Genomic DNA, 22,394 nt, shown 5'->3' with positions numbered 1-22,394 from the left:
ATCTTTCTCCATTCTGAGATGAGGCAGCTGTTGTATGGATCCCCAGCAGTGCTAAATAAGAACGGGAGCCAAAGAGAGAGCAGCACTGTGTCTAATAAGAAGGAGGAATGCCAGCTGGGATCTGAGAAACTGTTTATGGGCAAAGACCTAGAGCTAGTGCTTTAAACCTCCTTAGGACTGTAAAGAAGAGCACTAGAACAGGCTCAGGGACAGATCCAGGCCTGGGATAACACGGACCCTTGGCCAAAAGTGCTTCCTAAAAATGATGCTGTTGATCACTAAGATTATTCCTGACTTATTCCTTGTTCTATTCCCTTTTTTGTCCCATTGAATGGTACCTTCTGTAATAAGAACATACACTATGAGTAGCCAGAAAGTGTGTTAAGTTCAGGTTGGGGAATACTATTTTGGTTTCTAGCAGAAATATAGGTACTAAAAAAGGTGGGGACTGTAACTCCGTCCCACGCAATGCCCAGCACATACTAGCAACCTAACCAATGGAAATTCTATGGCTTAAAATAACATAAATAACCTTTTTTAAAAGTGAGCTAAGTTCCCAACCACCTGGCATTATTTAATGCAATCCAAACATTTTTCATAGCACCTAATGAATACCACACTGGGGCCTGTTGCCTGAGCCAGTGACTTGAGGGCTTGGACTAGAATGGCATCAGAATACAGCCAGCCCTGAAGACTAGGGAGCCAGAGTGGTGATTTGGGCCCTAAAAAGCAGGTCTGCTAACTGCAGGGCTTGGGGAAGTGCAGCTCTCTGTAAGGTTTTCAGTGATCAGATTCTCATTTGCCAGAATTTGTTATTCATCAGAGCCCAAATTCATGCCCAGGATCTGTCTCCTGCCCTGGTATCAACCTTTCTTTCCCTCATACTTCACATCCCCTTGGGAAACAGTGGGCCCTACTCAGAGCTGACACAGCTACTACAGAAATAAATCAGTCACAAACCAATACGAACAGACTCATGCCTGGTTTAATGATCACTGTCTATTCTTCAGAGCAGAGGCTCAGACAGATGGTGGAGTCAGGAGGCTGTGGGGTCTGCCAGCCTGGATATACACAAGTGGGAGGAGAGGGAACCTGGACACAAAGGGCCTCATTTGCTTTGCCAGCAAGGGGACCAGGGCTGGTGGGGCGGGGGAGGGCAGAAACACTCAAAGTCAGATCCAACAGGCTTTCAGCTACCTGCCTGGTCAGGACGAGGTAGCTCTTCCTTCTCCGTTCCTTTCTGAGAACCCCACGAATACAAGTAAAGAAAAAAAGATTACACATAAACACAGATTGTGCAGCAATGTCACATTCAGTCTTCAGGGACACCTGCTTCCAAGGATTTTTTCTGTCTTGTGGGCAGTCCCTTCAGCTTTCTTTCTACCAGTGCCCTGATCATTCTCTCTGTAGGCACCAATGAACCCCTAGGATGGAAAGTACACACTTCCCTAGGCAGAAAGCCATTGGAGCGGGGGAGGGAAGAGGTTCTATCAACAGCAATCAGAATAGAGCCTGCTAATCATACATACGTCTATCCATTAACAGGCCTTAGAAAAACAAACAGGGACTTTCTTCATTTTGCAGGGAATCAGTCTGCTGGTCAGTTAACTAGCCAGAAATCTGGGTCACTAGGAATGTTTCCAGAATCTAGTTCATTTCACTTATCTTTCTGGAGATTCTCAGAACCTCGGACAGAGTTCAGCCTCAAAAAAACAAACCAAAAGAACCTCAAAAAGTTCAACTTGCCCGATTCCCTGATAAATCTGAGACTGGAATTCTTCTTATTTCGAGGAAGGAAATGTCCATTAAGACCTTTAGAAGACAACCAGTCACAGGAAATTCATTTTAACTCTTTCCTCCTATTCCTAGCCAATGGTAGAGATCCCTAGTCTTACCATGGCACTTGACAAGGAAAAGGTGACAGAGTGGCCTGCTATCCTGTCCATCTATCTCTGTCTCTCCCTCATACTCTGAGCCTTGCTAAGACACTTCCAAGGGAAATGCCATTTTGGAATCTCATGGCTCTTGCCTAAGGATATCTTAGATTAAAGTAAAATTTCCAAGGAGCTGAGACCCGGTTTCAGCTTCCAGTTCTTCCTTCCCTCAAAGGCATTCTCAAAACACCAGCAAGAATAGGGAAGTCATGTGACTGCATCGATCATAGAACAGTAATACTAGCACACGCTTACACAGTACTTGATGGCTTGCAAAGCACTTGATGTGTTTTCTCATTTGATCCTCACAACAACCCTGTGAGGCAGGTGTTATGTCCAATTTACAGATGAGGAAAGACAGAGAAGTTAAGTGCCTTGCCCAAGATTGCACAGCTGGTGTCTAATTCAGGTTCTAAATTCAGTCTCTACCCACTGTGCTGCAATGCCTCTCAGAAAAGGGGTGAAGCTCCGTGAAGTTCAGGGAGGGAAAGTCCAAGTGATTTTATACTGAAGGGATATTGCAGGACCATCAGGAAGCCTTTGCTAGAATACATTATATTTTTAAAGCTGTGTGAATGTGGGGATAACTGGGCATCGGAAAAAATCAAAGGAGACACACTGTCTAGGTCAATGCCAAAATGCTGGTGTGCATGCATACCTATAAGCTGTAAATAACTAGGGAAATGCTGCATCTCTCTACTGCTGAAAGAGGTGGAATACAGTCTGAAGAGCCCAAGGATGGATGAGGGCAGCATCTCCAGTGCTAGTCCCCTGCCCTAATCCTGTTAGGTAGATGGAACGACCTTGTGCAAGTGACTGGCAACCTTCACCCTCTATGTGTGACATTGTTGGAGTCATCAGACCTCCCGAGGCTTGTTTCCAACTCTCTCACAGATGACCTCTGAGGCCCCTTTCGGATCTGAATCTCTGACCTTGGATTCCCCTAGAAGATGCCAACTTAGGAATACCTCCTACTGGGACCCAGAAAGCAGTTCAAATGCCTGGAGAGAGCATCCCTGGTCTGAGCCAAGTGGAAAGTACACACTTCCCTAGGCAGAAAGCCATTGGGAGGAGAGAACACAGGGCCAAGACCGGGAGGGAAGAAGCAGACTGAAAAATGTAAAGGAAAAGAGATATATTTTTCCTCATCTTCAATCTTCCTGTAGCTCTGCCTCCAATGCTCAGAATAACCTGAAATGTTGTTGAAAAGACTACATGATAGAGCCTGGGAGAAGAGCTGCAGCATACAGTCACCTTCTTGGTCCCAAGCTAGTTTCCAACCTTAGAAGGACTCTACCCATCACCACATATTCCCGACCCACAACCAGTGAGGAAATTCCACCACCACTGAGACAAAGGTGGCAGCCTCATGTAGGTTTGATTCAGTTTCTCTGACCTACAGTAGGACTGCTTGCAAGGGGGGGGGGCAATTGGAGCACTTTAAGCATATATGTACCCCAAAGTGTCCATTCTGGGACAGACCATTCCTCTCAAGCCTTGTGCACAGCTAATCCCTTACTCCAGCCTCGCAGTGGTGAGAGCCGAGTGAAGATCACCATCAGTCAGCCTAGACCCGAGAAGGAAGCCTTGCCAATTCAAGGACACTTTACATTGTAATTACCCCTTCCCTTCACCCAAACACCAATCTACTCAAAAGGATTGTAGGCCCCCTATGGGTCCTTCCCCCACTGTGCTGTAGAGAGAAAGTTCATCTTTTCCAAAAGCAAGGGGAAAAAACTAGATAGATCATACAAGGCTTCACGAAATGGAGGCTGATTTAGCCTCCTCCTTATGCTGGGCAAGTTTCCTTCGGGTCCTCCCACTTCTCCTTGCTCTTCACTCAATCATCCTTCACACCAGGTGCCTGCAAAGGCCCTGCCTGAGGTGATATTCAGTAGACCTTGTCAAGTACAAATGCACAGCAGAAAAGAGATCAGAGTCAGAATCCCCACTGTTCTCCCCAGGAGTATGTTTTGAGGCGTTCTAAGCTGTGACCCAAACAACCCAGTTCACCCCAGACAGCACCTTCTACCAATGATAATCCCCCAATGATGCACTCCATTATATCATTGCCCTCTATAAGCTTATACTGGTTATAAGGGGTCCCTAGTTGACCATAGCATCATGCTGGTTATTTGCTTCTGTGATGCAGTCACCTACTTAATTCTTCTTGGGAAAGAGGAAGATGGAAAAGTTTCAGAACAGCTTTGGGGGTCACTCTTGATTCAAGGGCCTTTTGTTTTTTTCCTATCTCCTTCCTTAAGGTTTACAATTTCCCTGTCTATAGAGATGTAGGTTCCTAACCAAAGAGGATATACCTGCAGCTGAAAACTACTAGACTTAGGCCAACTGCCCAAATCTGTTCCCATTAAGTCCCACCCCAAATCCCTGGGTAGAGGTGGAAGAAGATATTGTTTAAAAAAAAAAACTTTTTTTCTTTTCAAATGCTTGGATAATGACCACTTTCTTATGGGTCGAAGATGATGTAGTAAAAGCTTAGGGAATCTATTTCCCACTAGACCCACCTATTAGACATGTTCCTTCATCATCAGAACTTGCTAGAACTTTGAATAGGGGTGCAGCGTTTGCCTGAGAGTTACAGATCTGTATTTGAAAATCTTCTACACCCAGGGATGGAGGTGGGGCTTCTTGCCTGATGTTGTATCTGTGCCCATTTCCCTTGAGGACAGGGGAGGATCCCCCCCCCCCACTCAGGCAGCCCTCTTCTTTCCCCTTACATCCTTTGGAGGTGACCATTACCTCTTTCCAGGGGATCTTCCCATCAACCCCACCCTCCTCACACCACAATGGGTGTGTCCGAGAAGACTGAGCTGACTGACTCCGGATCAGACATTTTCCTCTGCCCCTTGGTCCCCTCAGGCACGGGGAGGGTGTTGCCAGGCTTTAGTTTGCCATTTTGGCCCTGCCCGGGTCCTGTGGGTTCCAGGAAGGCCACTCGACGGTCAAAACCAGTGTCCTTACCAGCCCCAGCCGCCATCGGATCATGGTTGGGGGTCGTGCTAAGCATGGAGGAGCTGAGACTATCTCCCTGATGGCTCGCAGGTCTCTCCCCAGCGCGGCACCAGCAGCGGCAGGGGGTGAGGTACAGATAGATCAGGACCAGGACCACGCTGAGGATACAGCCCACCAGCGTGGTGTAGGCTGTGTTGAGAGTGTCATGAGGTCCATGCTGGGTGAAGTTGTGGACTTTCACCTCCACAGACAACGTTTCATTGAACACCTCCCCTACCGCGTAGCAGGTGTACAGTCCCTGATCCTCCACCCGAATGTGTCGCAATTGCAGGCTACCGTCTTTCAACATCCTCGCGGTGCTGTTGCCCGCCTCCTCCAGTACTCTTTCGTTGTTTGGCGTCACCCATTCCTTGCTCATCCCCTTCTGCTTGGTGTCGCAGCTGATGGTCAGGGTCTCCCCAAGGTGGGCTTCAAACGCGCACTCCTTGAACTCGCTGCAGTTCAGGGTGCTGCTCATGTTGAAGACGCTGAGCGTCTTCTTGGAATGTACACAGTACAGATCCTCCTGAAAGTCTACCACCGAGCTCAGCTGGCGATACTGCCAGTGGGTGAAGAGCTTGTATATCTCGCAGTCACAGGTGAGGGAGTTGTTATGCAGGTACAGGCCATTTTTCATCCAGGCTGGCAGGTCTTGCAGATCAGACGTGGGTAACAGCTTCAGTTTGTTAGAAGATAGATCCAAGAGGGTCAGCTGGGGCAGCTTGGACCTATCCTTGACCAGTTCTACAGGAAATCGAGCAATCTGGTTCTGGCTCAGGTAGAGTTTCTGTAGGTGGACCATGTCATCAAAGGCGCTGCGGTCCACCTCCATAATTCGATTGTTGTACAATAACAATACCTCCAGCTCCTGAAGTTCACTGAACAGGCACTCATCCAGGGTCCGCAAATGATTGGAGGAGAGGTCCAGGTAGCGCAGCTTGGGCACTGGGGAGAAGGCCTCCGTGGAGATGAAGTGCAGGTTGTTATGGCTGAGGAACAACGAGTGAAGATGGATCAGGCGTATGGAGGTCCACTGGGCCCGAAGGTGGGTCAGATTGTTGTGGCTAAGATCCAGTTGTGCCGTGTAGCGGGGCAGAGATTGTGGAACATTCACCAGGTCCCGTTTCGTGCAGCTGAGGATGTTGCTGGCACAAAGGCAGGCTGTAGGACAGCTGAGAAGGGAGCGCCCGGTTCTGGCCACCCCAAGGCTAGACAGGAACAGGGACAGGGGCAGGAGCCAGATGCCTCGGCAACCACTCTGGTGTTGCATAGTGTCACTGGTAGGGGGGGAGGAATATCACAGTGGGAGGCCTAGAGGAAAGAGTAACTGGAAATGTTCTAATGGGGAAAGGATCAAGGGAATGGGGGTCATTATCAGTAGGAACATATTTGCTGAAGTCTGGTCATCAGGGCATACACAGAGACAATAAACAGACTGACGTGAGAGAGATCTCTCAGGAACTTTACCAGGTACTATCTGGGTAGGGGCGATGAAGGCTCTCTAAGGTGAGAGAGCGCAAAGGCTGCCTGCCTGGCTGGGCGCCTCTCGTATGAGAGGGACAAGGAGGCAAACAGGTGGGCCAGGAAATCTGGGGCCCGGTGTGTGGCCCCAGGCTCTCCAGGCAGACTGGGTGTGTGTGGGGAGGGTCACTTCTGTGAGCTGGGGGTGGAGGTGACAGCACTCTCTGGCCCGTCTAGAGGGGAAGGTTCAAGCTGATGAGGGCAGTCCTTGGGCTGGTCCAGCCTTGAGAGGGGCCCTGTCTGCCCAGGGTCCTGGGGTGGGGAATCCCAGGGCTGTCCGGTCAGGGGTGGGGGAAGAGGCTTCCAGGGGCTGTTTGCTTCAGGAGGGGGTGTCACCAGGCTCTCTGCAGAACTGGAAGGGGTCACCAGGTCAGTGTGACCAGTGTGTGGGAGAAAGTGTCCCAGAGCTGTTTGATCAGGGGCACTGGAGCGTTCTCCTAGGACAGTTTGCTCAGGGTATGTGTGTGGGGGGGTATTTCACAGCTGTCTGCTGGGGGCGAGGAGAGGTGGGGAGAGAATGGTCCCAGAACTGTCTGCTAAGGTGGGGGCGTCCCGACGCTGTTGGCTCAGAAAGGGGAGGGGTCCCAGGGCCGTCCACTACTGGGGAGGGGGGTGATCCCAGGACTGTGCGGCCAGGTCTAGGGCCGGGCGGGGTCACAGGAGCTGCCCGGGCCCGCCCCCCGCAGCGCCCACCATCTCCTCGGGCAGGGTCAGCGGCGCCGCCGCACCTGCTGGGTCGGGACTAGCCCGGAGGGTTCGGTCCTGCGCGCGCCTCAGAGGCCGGCCTGGGACACAGCCCGCGGTGCTCCGGGGTCGGGGATCGGGGCTGGGGCCGGCGGCATCGCCCCCCACCCCCCGCCCGCTCTCCGCAGCCGCCTCCTCACCAGCGCTGCCGCTGCCGCTGCCGCTGCCGCCGCCGCCGCCGCCTCAGCCTCTGTCACTGTCTCGGTCACAGCCGCCGCTCACCGGGAGCCCGCAGACGCCGCCACTGTCTTCTCTGGCCAGGTCTGCCGCGGGGCTGGGGCTGGAGCTGCAGGAGGCACTGGATCGGAGCAAGCCGGGATGGGGGGAGGGTGCGCGCGGAGGCCCGGGGCGCGTGCGCGGGGAGGGGCGGGGGCGCACGTGCGAGTGTTTGTGTCTCAGCTGCTCCCCGGGCTGCGGGCAGAGCCCCGGGCGGCGAGGGCGCGTGCCGAGGGCGCATGCGCGCCTCGGCGTGACCCGCGCGGGGGGAGGCTGGGGCTGTGCCTGTGGTCTGGAGTGCGCACATGCGTACACAGACATATACACACATACATATGCTATCGCGCAGGAACGGGCTGGTTCAGAGCCAAAGTGTGAAGAGGCCGACAACTTGGCCCTCTTGTCTCTCCGTCGTCATCTTTGTGTCTGTCTCTTTTGCCTCATCTCTCAGGCTCTCTCTCTCCCTTAAATCTCTGTCTCTCCTTCCCCTAAACCTGTCTCTCCTCCTGTTTGTCTCTCTCCTGTCTCTGTCTCTATCTCTCTGTCTCTCCTCGTGTCTCCTGTCTCTCTTCTGTCTGTCTCTCCTTCTGTCTATCTCTCTCTTGTCTCTCTGTCTCCCCCTTTCAACTATCTCTTATCACTTCTTTTCCATATATGAAAACTTGCCTCCTAGACAGAGAGCTGGAAACCCTCCTATCCCTTCTCCGCCCCCTTCCCCCCCTCCGCAGAGAACATCTGGTCCAGCCCCTCACTTTACAGATGAGGAATAAGTCCTGGGGAGGTGAATGACTTGATGAGGGTCATCCAGACTGTGGCAAGGTTGCATTCACTTCCACGTCATTCCCAGAAAGCCCTCTCTCTGACCGCTCCCTTAAAGTCCCGTTTCTTTTGAAACTTAAAATTTCTTGATACCCTAGCTTCTCCTCCAAATTGCCTTTTGTGGGGTAGCTAGGTGGCACAGTGGATAGATTGCTGGCAATCTCATTTCAGATACTCTGGTCAAGTCACTTAACCCTTTTTGCCTCAGTTTCCTTATCTGTAAAATTATTTAGAGAAGAAAATGGCAAGCCACTCCAATATCTTTGCCAGGAAAAGCTAATTATTTTCTCTACCATAAACAAATGCTAATAACACAAAACATGCATAAGCTCCTGTTGATAAATAGTAAAACACAATGTTCTCAGGAGTGAAAAGCAATGGGAACGCCTGACGGAAATGAGGTTAATTGGAAAGTTCTGTGGTTTTGGAAGGAGATTGTTGCTCTGTCCTCTAGCTCTCCGATCAGAGGGGAGAGGAATTTAAAGGGTACAAAACATCAAATCTGAATCACCCCCTGTGCTGGTGAGCTTATCTATAGTGTTGTAGTGGTTGAAACCATCCTTTGAAAACTGAAATTATGAACTTGAGATCCAGTCCTAAGCTAACCCAGGTAAGCACTTGCTGTGACATCTGTTGCTAAGGAGGGGAGGAGGAGTGAGGTCTCCTTGGTGCCCTCAACTGAAGTGTGCATGAGTGGGAGGTGATAAAACCCCAATGCGCTCAAAAGAATGGAAGAAAGTGAGAGCAAAAGTTGTTTCTCCTTTTGAGTCTATGGAATGAGTTCTTCCTGCTCAGTCATTAGTCATATTTAATGTTTCTACTTGTGGAGACCATGAAGATCTACCTCTGGTTATTTTATTTATTTTTAAACTGTAAAAAAGAAGGTTTAATACTACTAAATCTTAAACTGTATAATGGTGCAGTCATTATTAAAAACCATCTGACACTGGCTAAGAAACAGAAAGGTAGATCAGTGAAACAGTAGATGATACAATACACAGTAGAACACGGAAAAAAATCAGTAAATTTTTGTCTGACAAATGTAAAGATTAAACTGTGGGATAATAATTCACCATTTGGTAACAATTGTTGGGCAAATTGGAAATTGATCTGGCAAAAATTGAGTATAAGCCAATATCTTTCATTATTTACCAAGATAAGGTCAAAATGGATGACCTACATATAAAGGGAGATGTCGCAAGTAAATTTAGACCAATATGGAACATATTATCCCTCAGACTTATAGCAGTGTGACTGTAAAATGAATAATTTTGATTACAATAAATTTTTTCTCACAATGACTTTATGAGATAGTATTATGGGGTGCCCCCACTCCTCAATATCCCCCATTTTACGACATCAAAATTAATCACTGCTCCATTATACATATGCATTAAATTAAAAAGGTTTTGTGTAAATAAAACAAATGTAACCAAGCTCAGAAGGAAGGCAGAAAATTGGTAGAAATTTTTTTATTAGACAGTTTCTCAGATAAAGATCTAAAATATATTGAAAACATTGTCAAATTTGTAAGAAGATGTGTTATTTACCAATTAATAAGTGGTCAAAGAATGTGAACAGGAAATTTTTGGATGAAGAAATTAGAAGAAATTCCATATAATCATATGGAAAAAATGCTCTCAAGATATCATCTCGCACTTTGGCTAAAACTTGCTAAGACTGGCTAAAATGATAGAAGGGGAAAAGGACAAATGTCAAAAGAGATGTGGGAAAATTGGGAAGTTAATACACTTGGTAGAACTGTGAACTAATCCAATTATTTTGAAGAACAATATGGAATCATGCATAAAGAGTTATAAAACTATGAATACTCTTTGACCCAGCAATACTTCTATTAGATCTATTTCCCAAGGAGACTGGAGAAAAGGAAAAGAACCTATATGTTCTAAAATATTTATGGCAATCCCCTTCTAATATGTCTAAATAGCAATGGCACTGACTTTGGAGTCAGAAACCTTTGTTTTGAGCAGCTGTTGGGTAATATGCTGGGCCTAGAGTTAGGAAAACTTGAGTTCAGATCTGGCCTGTAATACTTAATAGTTGTATGACCTTACCCTTTTTTTTTTTTCTATTTTAAATTTTTATTTAATAATTACTTTATATTGACAGAATCCATGCCAGGGTAATTTTTTTACAACATTATCCCTTGCACTCATTTCTGTTCCGATTTTTCCCCTCCCTCCCTCTACCCCCTCCCCTAGATGGCAAGCAGTCCTATATATGTTGGATATGTTGCAGTATATCCTAGATACAATATATGTTTGCAGAACTGAACAGTTCTCTTGTTGCACAGGGAGAATTGGATTCAGAAGGTATAAATAACCCGGGAAGAAAAACAAAAATGTAGATAGTTCACATTCGTTTCCCAGTGTTCTTTCTTTGGGTGTAGCTGCTTTTGTCCGTCATTTATCAATTGAAACTCAGGTCTCTTTGTCAAAGAAATCCACTTCCATCAAAATATGTCCTCATACAATATCGTTGTTGAAGTGTATAATGATCTCCTAGTTCTGCTCATTTCACTTAGCATCAGTTCATGTAAGTCTTGCCAGTCCTCTCTGTATTCATCCTGCTTGACCTTACCCTTTGATCCAGCAGTGCCACTATTGGATCTATATCTTAAAGAGAGAAAAGGACCCACGTGTGCAAAAATATTTGTAGCAGCTCTTTTTGTGTTCACAAGGAATTGGAAATTGAGGGGATGTCTATCTACTGGGAAATAGTTAAATAAGTTATGGTGTATATTATATAGTATATTCTTGTTCTATAAGAAATGATCAGTAGGCTAATTTCAGAAAAACCTGGAAAGACTTACCTGAACTGATGCTGAGTGAAGTGAGCAGAACCAGGAAAATGTGTACATAGTAACTGTAAGATTGAGTGGTGATCAACTTTGATAGACTTAGCTCTTCTTAGTAGTACAGTGATCTAAGACAATCCTATTAGACTTAAGATGGAAAATACCATCTGCATCCTGAGAAAGAACTATGGAGACTGAATGTGGGTTGAAGCATACTATTTTCACTTAAAAATTTTTTTTTGTTCTTTTCTTTCTTCTGGTTTTGTTCTGATTTTTCTTTCTCAATATGACTCATAGGGAAATATGTTAAAAATGATTATACATGTAAAGTAAAAAAGATAAATGATTTTTATTTTTAAAAATTTACTTCTTATGTATTTTATTTATTTATTTATTTGTTTGTTTGTTTGTTTATTTTGGGGGGTTGAGGCAATTGGGGTTAAGTGACTTACCCAGGGTCACATAGGTAGGAAGTATTAAGTGTCTGAGGCTGGATTTGATCTCCAGTCCTCCTGATTTGAGGGCCAGCACTTTATCCACTACACCATCTAGCTGCCCCCGATAAACGATTTTTAAAAGAAAAAAAATTAGTTCTGAGACCCTACGCAAGTCATTTAACTTCTATTTGTTTGTTTCCTATCTGTGAAATGGGGATAATAATAGCACCTCCCTCCCTAAATTATTATGAGGATCAAATGAGATAATAACTATAAAGTACTTAGCATAGAGCTGGCACATAGTGAGTGTTTTATGAATGTAACTATTATTATTATTATCATCAACAACTTCTTGAAAAAGCTATCTGTATCTCTGTTTCTCCATCTGTAAAACAAAGGCATTGGATTAAGGAATCCCTTGGGCTCATTCCAGCTCTAGACCCTATGATCCTATGATCTCTGTTTTAGTCTCTCTTTTGTCTCTCAGATATCCAATTTAGAGAATATCTGCAGCTGCTCTTCAAGTCAATTGTTGTTCCACTGATCCTTTTTATGTTGTAACTTGTCCCTCACTTTGAACCAGGTGTCAGTCTCTTTCCTGTCCAGGATTCAAAGGCTTTCCTTTTCTGGCCAATTGATATTTTTCCTTCACTGCCAACCTGAAGCCAGTGTCCAAATCCTTGACCTGACCAAACCATAGAACAGAGGAGTCAGAAAGGAAAGAGTTATGGTAATGGACTGAGGAGTATACCTGTGGTTCCTTTTGACCTTCCGAAGTTGGATATTTATACTAACTGGCATTTATGGAATGCTTTAGAATCTACTCTCTGATTTTTTGGTCAAAACAAGCCAGTAAGCTAAGAATAATTGGAATTATTTTTCTCATTTTACAGATAAAGGAAACTGAGGCTCAGGGAAGTAAATGACTTGTTTCTAGTTGAACAGCTAGAAAATGGAAGCAGTATATTTAAAATCTAGGGCTTATACTTCACAATCTACTTTATATCACACTGCCTCACAGAATAAGTCCTAGTTGTTAAAACAGTCTCAAGAACCTTCTTTTTCACTCTAAAGCCAGATGCTCCCAGTTAGGACATGTGGCCAGTTTAAGGATGTTCAGTCCTGCTGGCTGATTCATAAACATTTTAAGAATATTTGACCTCTATTTGTAGATACTCCATATTGGCCCAAATATAGGCTACCTCCTAAAATGAGATTTTTTTCTTTTGAAATATTAATTTCTTTCCAATTACATGTAAAAACAATTTTGACACTCTTTAAAAATTTTAAGTTCCAAATTCTCTCCCTTTCCACCCTTATTAAGAAGGCAAGCAATGCAACCAAGATGAGAAGGAAAGCAGAAAGCTGAGAAAAAAAATCTTTATAGAAAGTATCTCTTATAATTTCTCAAACAAATAGAGAACTGAGTCAAATTTATAAGAAAAAGTCATTTCTCAATTGACAAATGATCAAAGCATATGAACAGACAAATCAAAGCTATCTGTAGGCATATGAAGACCTCTAAATTACCTTTGACTTAAGAAATGCAAATTAGAACAACTCTGATGTACCACTTCAGACTTATCAGATTGGCTAATATGACAAAAAGGGAAAATGATAAATGTTGGAGAGGATGTGGGAAAATTGGAATATCGATACTCTGTTGATCGAGTTGTGAACTGATCCAACCATTCTTTGGAACAGCTTGGAATTATGTCCAAAGGGGCAACCAAACTCTACCTACAACTTTGATCTAGCAATACCACTACTGGGACTATTTTGCAAAGAGATCATTAAAAAAGGGAAAGGGCCTAAATGTGAGATTTAGGAAATGATATGGTTATACATGTGCATTCATGTACAACATATTTCCATATTAATCATGTTGTAGAAGAAAACAGAGACCAGTCTCTCCATCCAATCCAGAAAAATGAAGAAAGTAAAAAGTATGCTTCAATCTGTATTTCAACTCCCATCAGTTCTTTCTCTAGAGGTGGAGAGCACTTTTTGTCTTAAGTCTTTCAATATTGTCTTGGATCTATGTATTGCTGAGAAAAGCTAAGTAATTCACAATTGATCATCATATGATATTGCTGATATTGTGTACAATATTCTTCTGATTTTGCTCATTTCACTTTGTACCAACTCATGTATATCTTATTGGTTTTTCTGAGACCATCCTGTTCATCATTTTTAATAGCACAATAGTATTTCATCACAACCATACACCACAACTTTTGTTTAGTCATTCCCCAATTGATAGGCATCTCCTCAATTTCTAATTCTTTGCTACCACAAAATAGCTTTTATAAATATTTTTGTGCATATAAGTCCTTTTGTTTTAAATGTTTTTCTCTCTTTAGGATACAGGCCTTGTAATAGTATTTCTGGATTAAAGGGGTATGTATAATTTAGTAGCTTTTTAGGCACAGTTCCAAATTGTTCTCCAGAATGGTTAGATCAGTTCACAACTCCATAAACAATGCTTTGGTGTCTCAGTTTTCCCACAGTTTCTCCAACATTTACCACTTTACTTTTCTTGGCATTTTAGCCAATCTGATGGTACCTCACAATTTGTTTTAATTTGAATCCTCTAATCAATAGTGATTTAGAGCATTTTCTATGTGATTATAGTTTTGACTTCTTCTGAAAAAAACTTCTTTGTTCATATTCTTTGATCATTTGTTAATAGGGGAATAACTTGCATTCTTATAAATTTGACTCGATTCTCTATATCTTTGAGAAATTAGACTTTTATCAGAGAAACTTGTGATTTTTTTTACAGCTATGATTACTATATATTTCCATCCCTTCTATTCTTTCTCCTCTTCTTTTATCCTTTTCTCTCTCTTCTTTCACCTTATCTCTCCTCAAAAGTATTTTGCTCCTGACTTCTGTCTTCCCCAATCTCTTCTTTTATCACCTTGCCTCCTTCTCTTTTCTCCTTCCTCTCCTACTTCCCTGTAGAATAATATAGATTTCTATACTCAACTGAGTGTGTATGTTATTCCCTCCTTGAGCCAGTTCCATTGAGAGTAAGGTTTGTGTTGTTTACTATCTCATCCCATCCTATCTCCCCCTCCACTGTAAAAGCTCTTTCTACCTCTTTTATATGAGATAATTCATTTTACCTCTCCCTTTCCCCTTCTCTCAGTCCCTCTTTCTTAACTTTTAGTTTCCTTTTTTTTTTAGATGTCCTCCCATCAAAGTTACCTTATACTCATGCCCTCTATGTATACTTCTAACTGCTCTAATGCTACAGTAAATGAGACTTTTAAAATACAAATTTAAATATACACTGAAAAATTCTCCTAAAAATTACCATTTAAAAATATTTTCTGTGAATGATTGTGGGTTTTTTTTAAGGGAGTTGAGGTGGAGGTAACATTTCTTTTACTTAAAATAACAATTTTTTTCTTCATTCTAAAGGTCTTGTCAGAATCATTTGAGTCTTGCCTTGAAAGGGTAGGGAAGGAGAATTGTTGCTCTTCTGTCACTTATTACACGAAGCTACTGAACTAGATATCTTAGCTGAGTATTTTGTTCAGTTGGACTTATTGGACCTGTTCTGATGATTGGCTATGGCCAGATTGCCTCCACTTTTTGGGCTCAACTGAAATCCTTGACGAAGGAATTTCGGGATTCTTTCAGATAGAATTGGAATTTTCTCATCCTGGAACCAATGGGAAACCTTCCTAGTTCTGTTCCTTCGGAGTCTTTATCCTGAGATCTGCCATTTCTTGAGCAGGACCCAAGCTCTAGGCTACAAGCTCTCTGTCCTTCAAAAGTGACTTGCCTGGACTTTACTCTCTAGCTGGCCTTGGAAGTCTCCCTTCTTGACTAAGGTATGCAGGGATCACATTGGTCTGAGAATTCAGACTTCCTCCTCTACACAGAAGGCAATGTCCTTGAATTCTGCTTTTAGCCTGAATAGGAGTTACATGTCTTCTGTGACATGTGCTTCTGCTGCAAAATGTGATTGCCAATGGGAGGAGAAAAAACTCTTATTACATTCTTCAAAAGATGTAGAAATAAAAGTAAAGAAAGAACTTTTCTCTCAGAGCTGATTTGCTTTCTAAAGGATACCTGGGGGTATCTGGGAGTAGCTATCCTTCAGCCAGGCATTTTATACAAGTGTTCTGTGTCCTATCAGTTAATTTCATTTAATAGTCAGAATAATAGAGGAACTTCTTCAAGCTGATCTATAACTAACAATGGTCCACCCTATTACATTATCAGTTATATTATGTTGTAAGAATTACTTCAATTTAATTAGGAATGGATTCACACCCTTCACATGAGTATTTGATATCTTTAATTAAAATGATTACATCCTCTTCCATTCCTTTTCTATTACTTGTTCTGGGAACTGTTGGGCAATCAACTCTATCATTGCTCCTGGAAAGGGCTCCCTATTGTTATATTTCCTGTCTTTGTGGCTTCCAGAGGAAATACTCTTCCCTAGCTACCACTTTCTTGTCCCCTCTGTTAGAAAATAAGTTCTACAAGAGCAGGAAGTGTGTTACAGCTAGCTGACACAGTTGATAATTCCAGGCTCTTGGAGTCAGGAAGATCCAAGTTTGAATTCTGCTTCAGACATTTATTAACAGTTATTCTCAGCACAAGCATCTGGTGCCCCCTCTGAAAAATGGGAATAGCAATCCCACCTCCCTCACAGGCTTGTGCTGAGGATCAAATGAAGTAACATATTCAGTGCTTTGCAAACCTGAAGGTACTTTACCTTCTCTGTCTGTTATTACCACTATAAATTTGCATGTGGACCTTTAGTATACTATTTGATACATAGTAAGCATTTTACAAATGATTTTTATTTACAATGTTTTATTGATATCCTTTGTTTCTATATAACAGCCTTTTCTGAAAATAGTAACATGCTATCTAGCCCCAAAAAATAGAAAAGAAAAAAAAAGAAAAACAAGCAAAAGTGACTGATTCAGTGACTGAATCAAAGAACATATGTAACATTTTACCTCTGTAGGTTCCTCCTTCCCCCTTCATTTTTGGCTAAGAGAAAGAAGGCATGTTGTATCTGTTCTCAAGAATTAGAGTTGATGTTTAAAGGGTTCATTTTCCTTTTATATATTTAAGTTTATAAAAGCTGGATTTGGGGGTAAAGTGAGGCTTCCAGGCAGATCAATACAGAATTAAAAACAATTTGGCACTAAATTATCATTAATTTTGACTTAGGGGTACAGTACATTGACAAATTGTTTTGGCATGCCATGTCTCCTTTATTATTATCAATCTGTGACTAATATGAAGCCTCTGTGACTGGCATGCTCTGATCAAAACATATTCTATAAATATGTCTTCAGGAGGGACAATTGGAATGGCCAACCTAGATAACCAAGACATTGGATTTTAGAAAGACCAGTGTCATAGTAGAGAGGAGCTCTGTGTTTCTGTTGGTGTTACTTAGCATTTGAGCCTAAAATAGTTACTGGGATAAGTAAGCATAAATAAAATAAGCCTCAGTTTCCTCATTTGTCTAATGGGTATAATATTAACTTTTCTGCCTACCTTACAGAATTGTCATGAAGAACAAATAAAATAACACATATGAAAACTCACTAAAAACTGCAAAATACTATTCAAATGTAAAGCACAATTGTTGGATGATGGGATATCCCTATATATTTGTATACACACACATATATGTATTTATATTTAGAAAATTTTCACTTCTAATTAATATGTTTAATAATAAAGTGGCTAAAATCCTAAAAAGGAAGATCATAATATAACAGAATGTGAAATAAAATACTTAATTGGATAATAGAATTAAATGGTAAAGAAATAGAAAATTTAGCTTAATCCTTTCACTTTTCTAATAACATAGCTCTGAGCTACATGTATATACTTATACTATGATATGCAACTACAATACATATACATATCCACCCTCCACCTAATTTTTTAATTGATGCCTTTTGATTCTATATTCTTTGTATAAATTTTCTGAATATGTCCCTTTCCCCTTCACAATGAGGATTCTCTTTCTTTTGGGAGTGGGGAGAAGTTCATCTTTTACGAAGTTTCCTAGCAAGGAAAGTGATTCTACCAGCATAGACTGGCGAATGAACTTATATATGGGAGAGTTCCTTGGGTACTAAGAGGCTAAGGGTTTGCCCAGAGTCTCACATCAGTGTCAGAGATAGGGTGTGAAACCTTCTAATGCAAGATCTTCCTGGCCCTATTTGGCCAGCTCTCTCTAGCCTCTATCCCATGGTGCTTCTCAATGAAACTTCCCTTTTAACAAAGATTCAAAAAAGAAAAAGAAAAAAACAGTTCATCAAATGCAAGATACAAAGCAGCCAGATCTGAGATTGTATGCCACTTTTGATACTTAGAAGTCTTCTTGAGAAAGATATGTTCTCTGAAACTGAAATTATTAGTTGCAGTTAATTTGAGGATACTTGCTTTTCTGTGTTATTTTTCTTTATTTTTTTATCGTTCTGGTTTTGGGAGTCCTTTATTTGACCTTCTAAGTGTCTCTTATTTGTTGTTTCATATAGGTGAAATAATATTCCATTACATTCATATACCATAATTTATTCAACCATTTCTCAATCGATGGGCACCCACTTCGTTTACAGTTTTTTGCTACCACAACGAGTCCTACTATGAATATTTTATATATTTGGTCTTTCATTCTCTCATTGACTTTCTGACCTTGTATATGCCCAGTAGTCATTTGTTTTTGTTGATTGATCTTCCTTTGCTCATCCTCTGACTTGAATTCTGGGTTCTTAAGTATTCATTTTATGTCATAGATCTTATTTCCCTGTAGAGTTTTTAACTCTTTTGTGAAATAATAGCTTATATATGCACAAAAACAGTTTGGCCTTCCTCTTAAAGGAGAAAGTAAAAAAGGGTTTCTAGACACTGCTCTGCTTTTCAGGTTATCAGAGAGATTGAAGGGTTCTTTCAAAGTGCTTTGGGAAAAAAAAAAAAAACAAAGAGGAAAAAAAGCTGAAAAGAAAGAGAGGAATCATGAGTATAAGGAAGTTTGATGATGGAAATATGTGAATTTAGAGGGGTAAAGAAGGGTCATTGAACTATTGGAGCTTTGATAAAGGGAGTGATCTTTTAGAGCAATGGTTTTATCTTTTTTGATCTCAGGATCCCTTTACACTATTAAAAATTATCTAGAAACCCAAAAACTCTATATGAGTTATATCTATTGATATTTATTGTATTAGAACTAAAACAGAAATGTTTTAAAAATATTTAATTCACTTAAAATCATAGTAAACTCATTACATTTTAATATACATACTTTATGAGAAATAATTTTTAAAACATAAAAAACATTGTTTTACATATTTTTAAAAATTGATTTAATGTCTGTCTTAATAGAAGATAGCCAGATTTTTATAATTGCTTCTGCATTTAATTGGCTGCAATATGCTGTTTGGGTGGAAATATATGAAGAAAATCTGGCCTCACACAGATATGTAGTTAGAAGAGGGAGGAATTTTTCAATAGGCAAATATTGTTTTAGTGTTATTGTTATTATATTATTTTAAAGCTATAAATTTTTATTACCATTTAAAATGTCGAATGATGTCCCAAGTATGGAAATATACTGAAACCTTTTTTCCTCTCTGTTCTCCCTTCACATCCCATTCCTCTTTTGGGCTGCATATTTGTTGTTGTTCAGTTGTTTTAGTGTTATTATGAAAATAATTTTGACCCCTTGGATTTACTGAAGGAGTCTTGGAGATCACTAGGGGTCTGTAGACCACACTTAAAAAACCACTAACTTAGTGGATAGAACTGTTTCTTCTGAGACAAATTCTTATTTCTAAGGAATGACCCTGGGAATCCACATATGTGACTAGAGGTCATCCAGTATTGGTCAAAGGAGGAAGAAAAGTAATGACTAGAAAAATTCCCTGTTAAGGGATCCTCAGATACATGTCTATGTGACATGAACAGTAGAAAAATCAGATTCTTAGAGCATGAATATGGGACACATGAAAAAAAATTGAAGACATCACATCATAAGACTCATTTTTTTTTAATAAATCCCATGGATAAAAGAATACAATCAGCAAGAACCTAGAAAGCATCACTGGAGAGTATGAAGTTCTGGGGGGAAAAATAAAGATCTTAGAAGGAGAGGTAACATTTTCTTCACTGTTGCTGACTGGGGGTTCTGAAGGTAAAGAATAATTTGGGAAATGGTTAAAAGAATGGTGTCTGATGATGGGATTTAAATTTGTGGTTCATGGAATAAAATGTAGAATTGATGGAACCTTTGCAATTTATGAATATACAAAATGAAGTCTGCTAAAATATATTTGCTTGTAGTCTTTACAGTCCTATCAAGAAAGCTTTAAATCAAAAGTAGAGGGGGAAGAAGAAAAATTTCCCTCTTCTAACTGCCAAATCAGATGCCATAGAGACTAGCAAATGCAACATAGGAAAAGAAATGTCAGAAGAATGAAATAGCAGTTTACAAGAGACATTATCAAGAATAGAGTCAGCAATAAAACTCCTAGATATAGATATTTATACACAATTGAATGGGTTATAAGTAAGGTTAACTAAATAGCTAAATCTAACAAGATAAATTTCACCTTATAGGAATTCCTGAGATTTGTTGAAAGTTGTAGAAGGATATATCTTATTCAAAAGGAAGAGAATAGATGGTAATGAAGATAAATTTAGAGAATCCTAAAATCTAAGAATTAAAGATAACCTTGGAGGCTATCCAGTACTGACTTTGCCTGTAAAAGAATCTTCCCTATGACATCCCTCACATAGTACAAGTATGAGGAAATCCTAGAAAGGAGGAACTGTAGTGTAACAAAGACAAATGATGGAAAAATAGAAGAGATATTGTGTTGGAAATAAGTCTCCTAGCTGCCTTCAATGAATTCAAGTTATGAGTTAAAAACTATATTCTCAGTGACTTAATAATTGGTACCTGTTATTTCTAAGACTGTAAGTAGTTTCTACAAGATTGTGGAGAATGGTCAATACTGTAAAACTGGAGAAGGGTGATATGTTGTCTCCATTTTCAAAAAGGGAAGTGAATGGAGTCTGCAAATTACAGATCAGTAAATTTGACTTCAATTCCTAGCAAAATTCTAGAAGATATTAAAGGAATGGTTAATGAACATCTCTTTTTAAAAAAAGGAAGTAAGCAATAACAAAAAACCAGCCTGGTTTTGTTAAGAATGGTTCATGGCAGACTAACTTCATTTCCTTTTTTGATAGGGTTACTTGAATGGATATAGATAAACTATAGATACAGTTTACCTCAGTTTTAGGAAAATATTTTATAAAATCTTATTGATTATAGTAGTGGACAAATTTGAAAGGTGCGAGTTAGAGGTCAAAGGTGGAATTGGTTGAATGGCTACTACTCCAAAGAGTAGTTGTTAATGGATTGGTGCCAGTTTGGAATGAGTTTCTAGTAGAGTGCATTATTGATCCTGCTTGACCCTGTACTGTTAACCGTTTTCATCAGGGATTTAGGTAAGGGCCTCCAATGATCAGATAACATGAATTTGGGGACAGGGATGGGATAGGGGATAGCTCTTCCCAGTTACCAGTAATCTTTTAATTGCTCAACCTAATGATCTTTTCTCAATTCTCATCCTTCTTGATATCTCTGAAATCTTTGACATTATCCTGCTTTTCTGGATATCCTCTGCTCCCTAGGGTTTTCTTGATGCTCCTGTTTCTCCTCCTTATCTGTCTGATGGCTACTTCTTAGTCTCCTTTGCTGGACCTTCATCTAGCTTATACTTGTTGGGTTTTTCTCAAGGTGCTATTCTAGGTACTCTTCTTTTCTCTTTCTATATTATTTTGCTTTGGTGATCTCTTTCACTCCCATGGATTCAATTTTCATCTCTGTACTGATGATTCTCAGATCTATTTATCCACCCCTATCTTCTCTCTTAAACTCCAGGCTTACATCTTAGCTGCCCATCGGACATCTTAAATTCAACATGTCCAAAACAAGATTGATTGTCTATCATCATCAAACCCTCCCCTTTTGTACTATATTTTGTTATAATATTACCATTTCTGGAGACAATCTTGCATACAGTTTTAGAAACCACCGCTTAGAAAGGATGTTAACAAAACAAAGCACAAACAGAGAATGTGTCAAGCGTTGAGATTATGCCATATAAGGGCACATATAATCTGAAAAGAGAAGAGAATATTTGGGAGAAGGGAAGGAAGGAAAGGGAAGTTTTAAAGTATTTGAAGGGCTATTATTAAATTGGAAGAGAGATTAGATTTGTTCTACTTCTTCCTAGAAGGCAGAACTAGAAGCAGTAAGCTTGATTCAAAGACATATTTCAGAGCAGGACTAAAAGTTGAATGAACTGACTCCAGAAATATTTGTTTCCTAATCATTAAAGGTTTTCAAACAAAGGCTAATTGATTTGTTAAGAATGTCATAGAGGCGACTTAGTAACATAAGGGATTGAGTGCTTCCTAATCCAGTCAGGAAATTTTGAGTTCAAATCCTGTTTCAGACATTTACTAATTGTGTGGCCACTAGACAAGTTACTTAACCTCTGCCTTGCCTCAGTTTCCTTATCTGTAAAATGGAATAATAATAGTATCTATCTCCCAGAGTTATTATGTAGATAAAATGAAACTATTTATAAAATGCTATGGAAACTTTAAAGCCATTTTTAAAAAATTCCCCCAATCACATGTAAAAACATTTTAACATGTGTTTAACATGTCTTCCCTCTCTTTCCTCCCTCTTCATTGAAGATGTGGGGTGGTACCTCAGTGTTTTTTAATTTCCATTTATCTAATGAATGGTGAATTAAATTATTGTTATGTGACTATAGCTAGCTTTGGTTCTTCAACTGAAAAATGACTGTTCATATACTT

The 22,394-nt window shown here is 40.9% G+C and overlaps 1 protein-coding gene across 1 annotated transcript; it reads right to left on the bottom strand.

The window, feature by feature from the left end:
* Nucleotides 1-963: 963 nt before the first annotated feature.
* On the bottom strand, nucleotides 964-7,669 carry AMIGO1 (adhesion molecule with Ig like domain 1). The gene has a single exon (XM_051993142.1). It carries the CDS (start codon nucleotides 6,214-6,216, stop codon nucleotides 4,732-4,734), a length of 1,485 nt encoding a protein of 494 aa, XP_051849102.1. The 5' UTR covers nucleotides 6,217-7,669; the 3' UTR covers nucleotides 964-4,731.
* Nucleotides 7,670-22,394: the final 14,725 nt, after the last annotated feature.

This window comes from Antechinus flavipes, chromosome 4, assembly GCF_016432865.1.
Source record: "Antechinus flavipes isolate AdamAnt ecotype Samford, QLD, Australia chromosome 4, AdamAnt_v2, whole genome shotgun sequence".
Classification (NCBI taxonomy): Eukaryota; Metazoa; Chordata; class Mammalia; order Dasyuromorphia; family Dasyuridae; genus Antechinus; species Antechinus flavipes.
The sequence above is the reverse complement of the archived record's forward strand: the minus strand, read 5'-3'. Positions and strand labels throughout refer to the sequence as shown.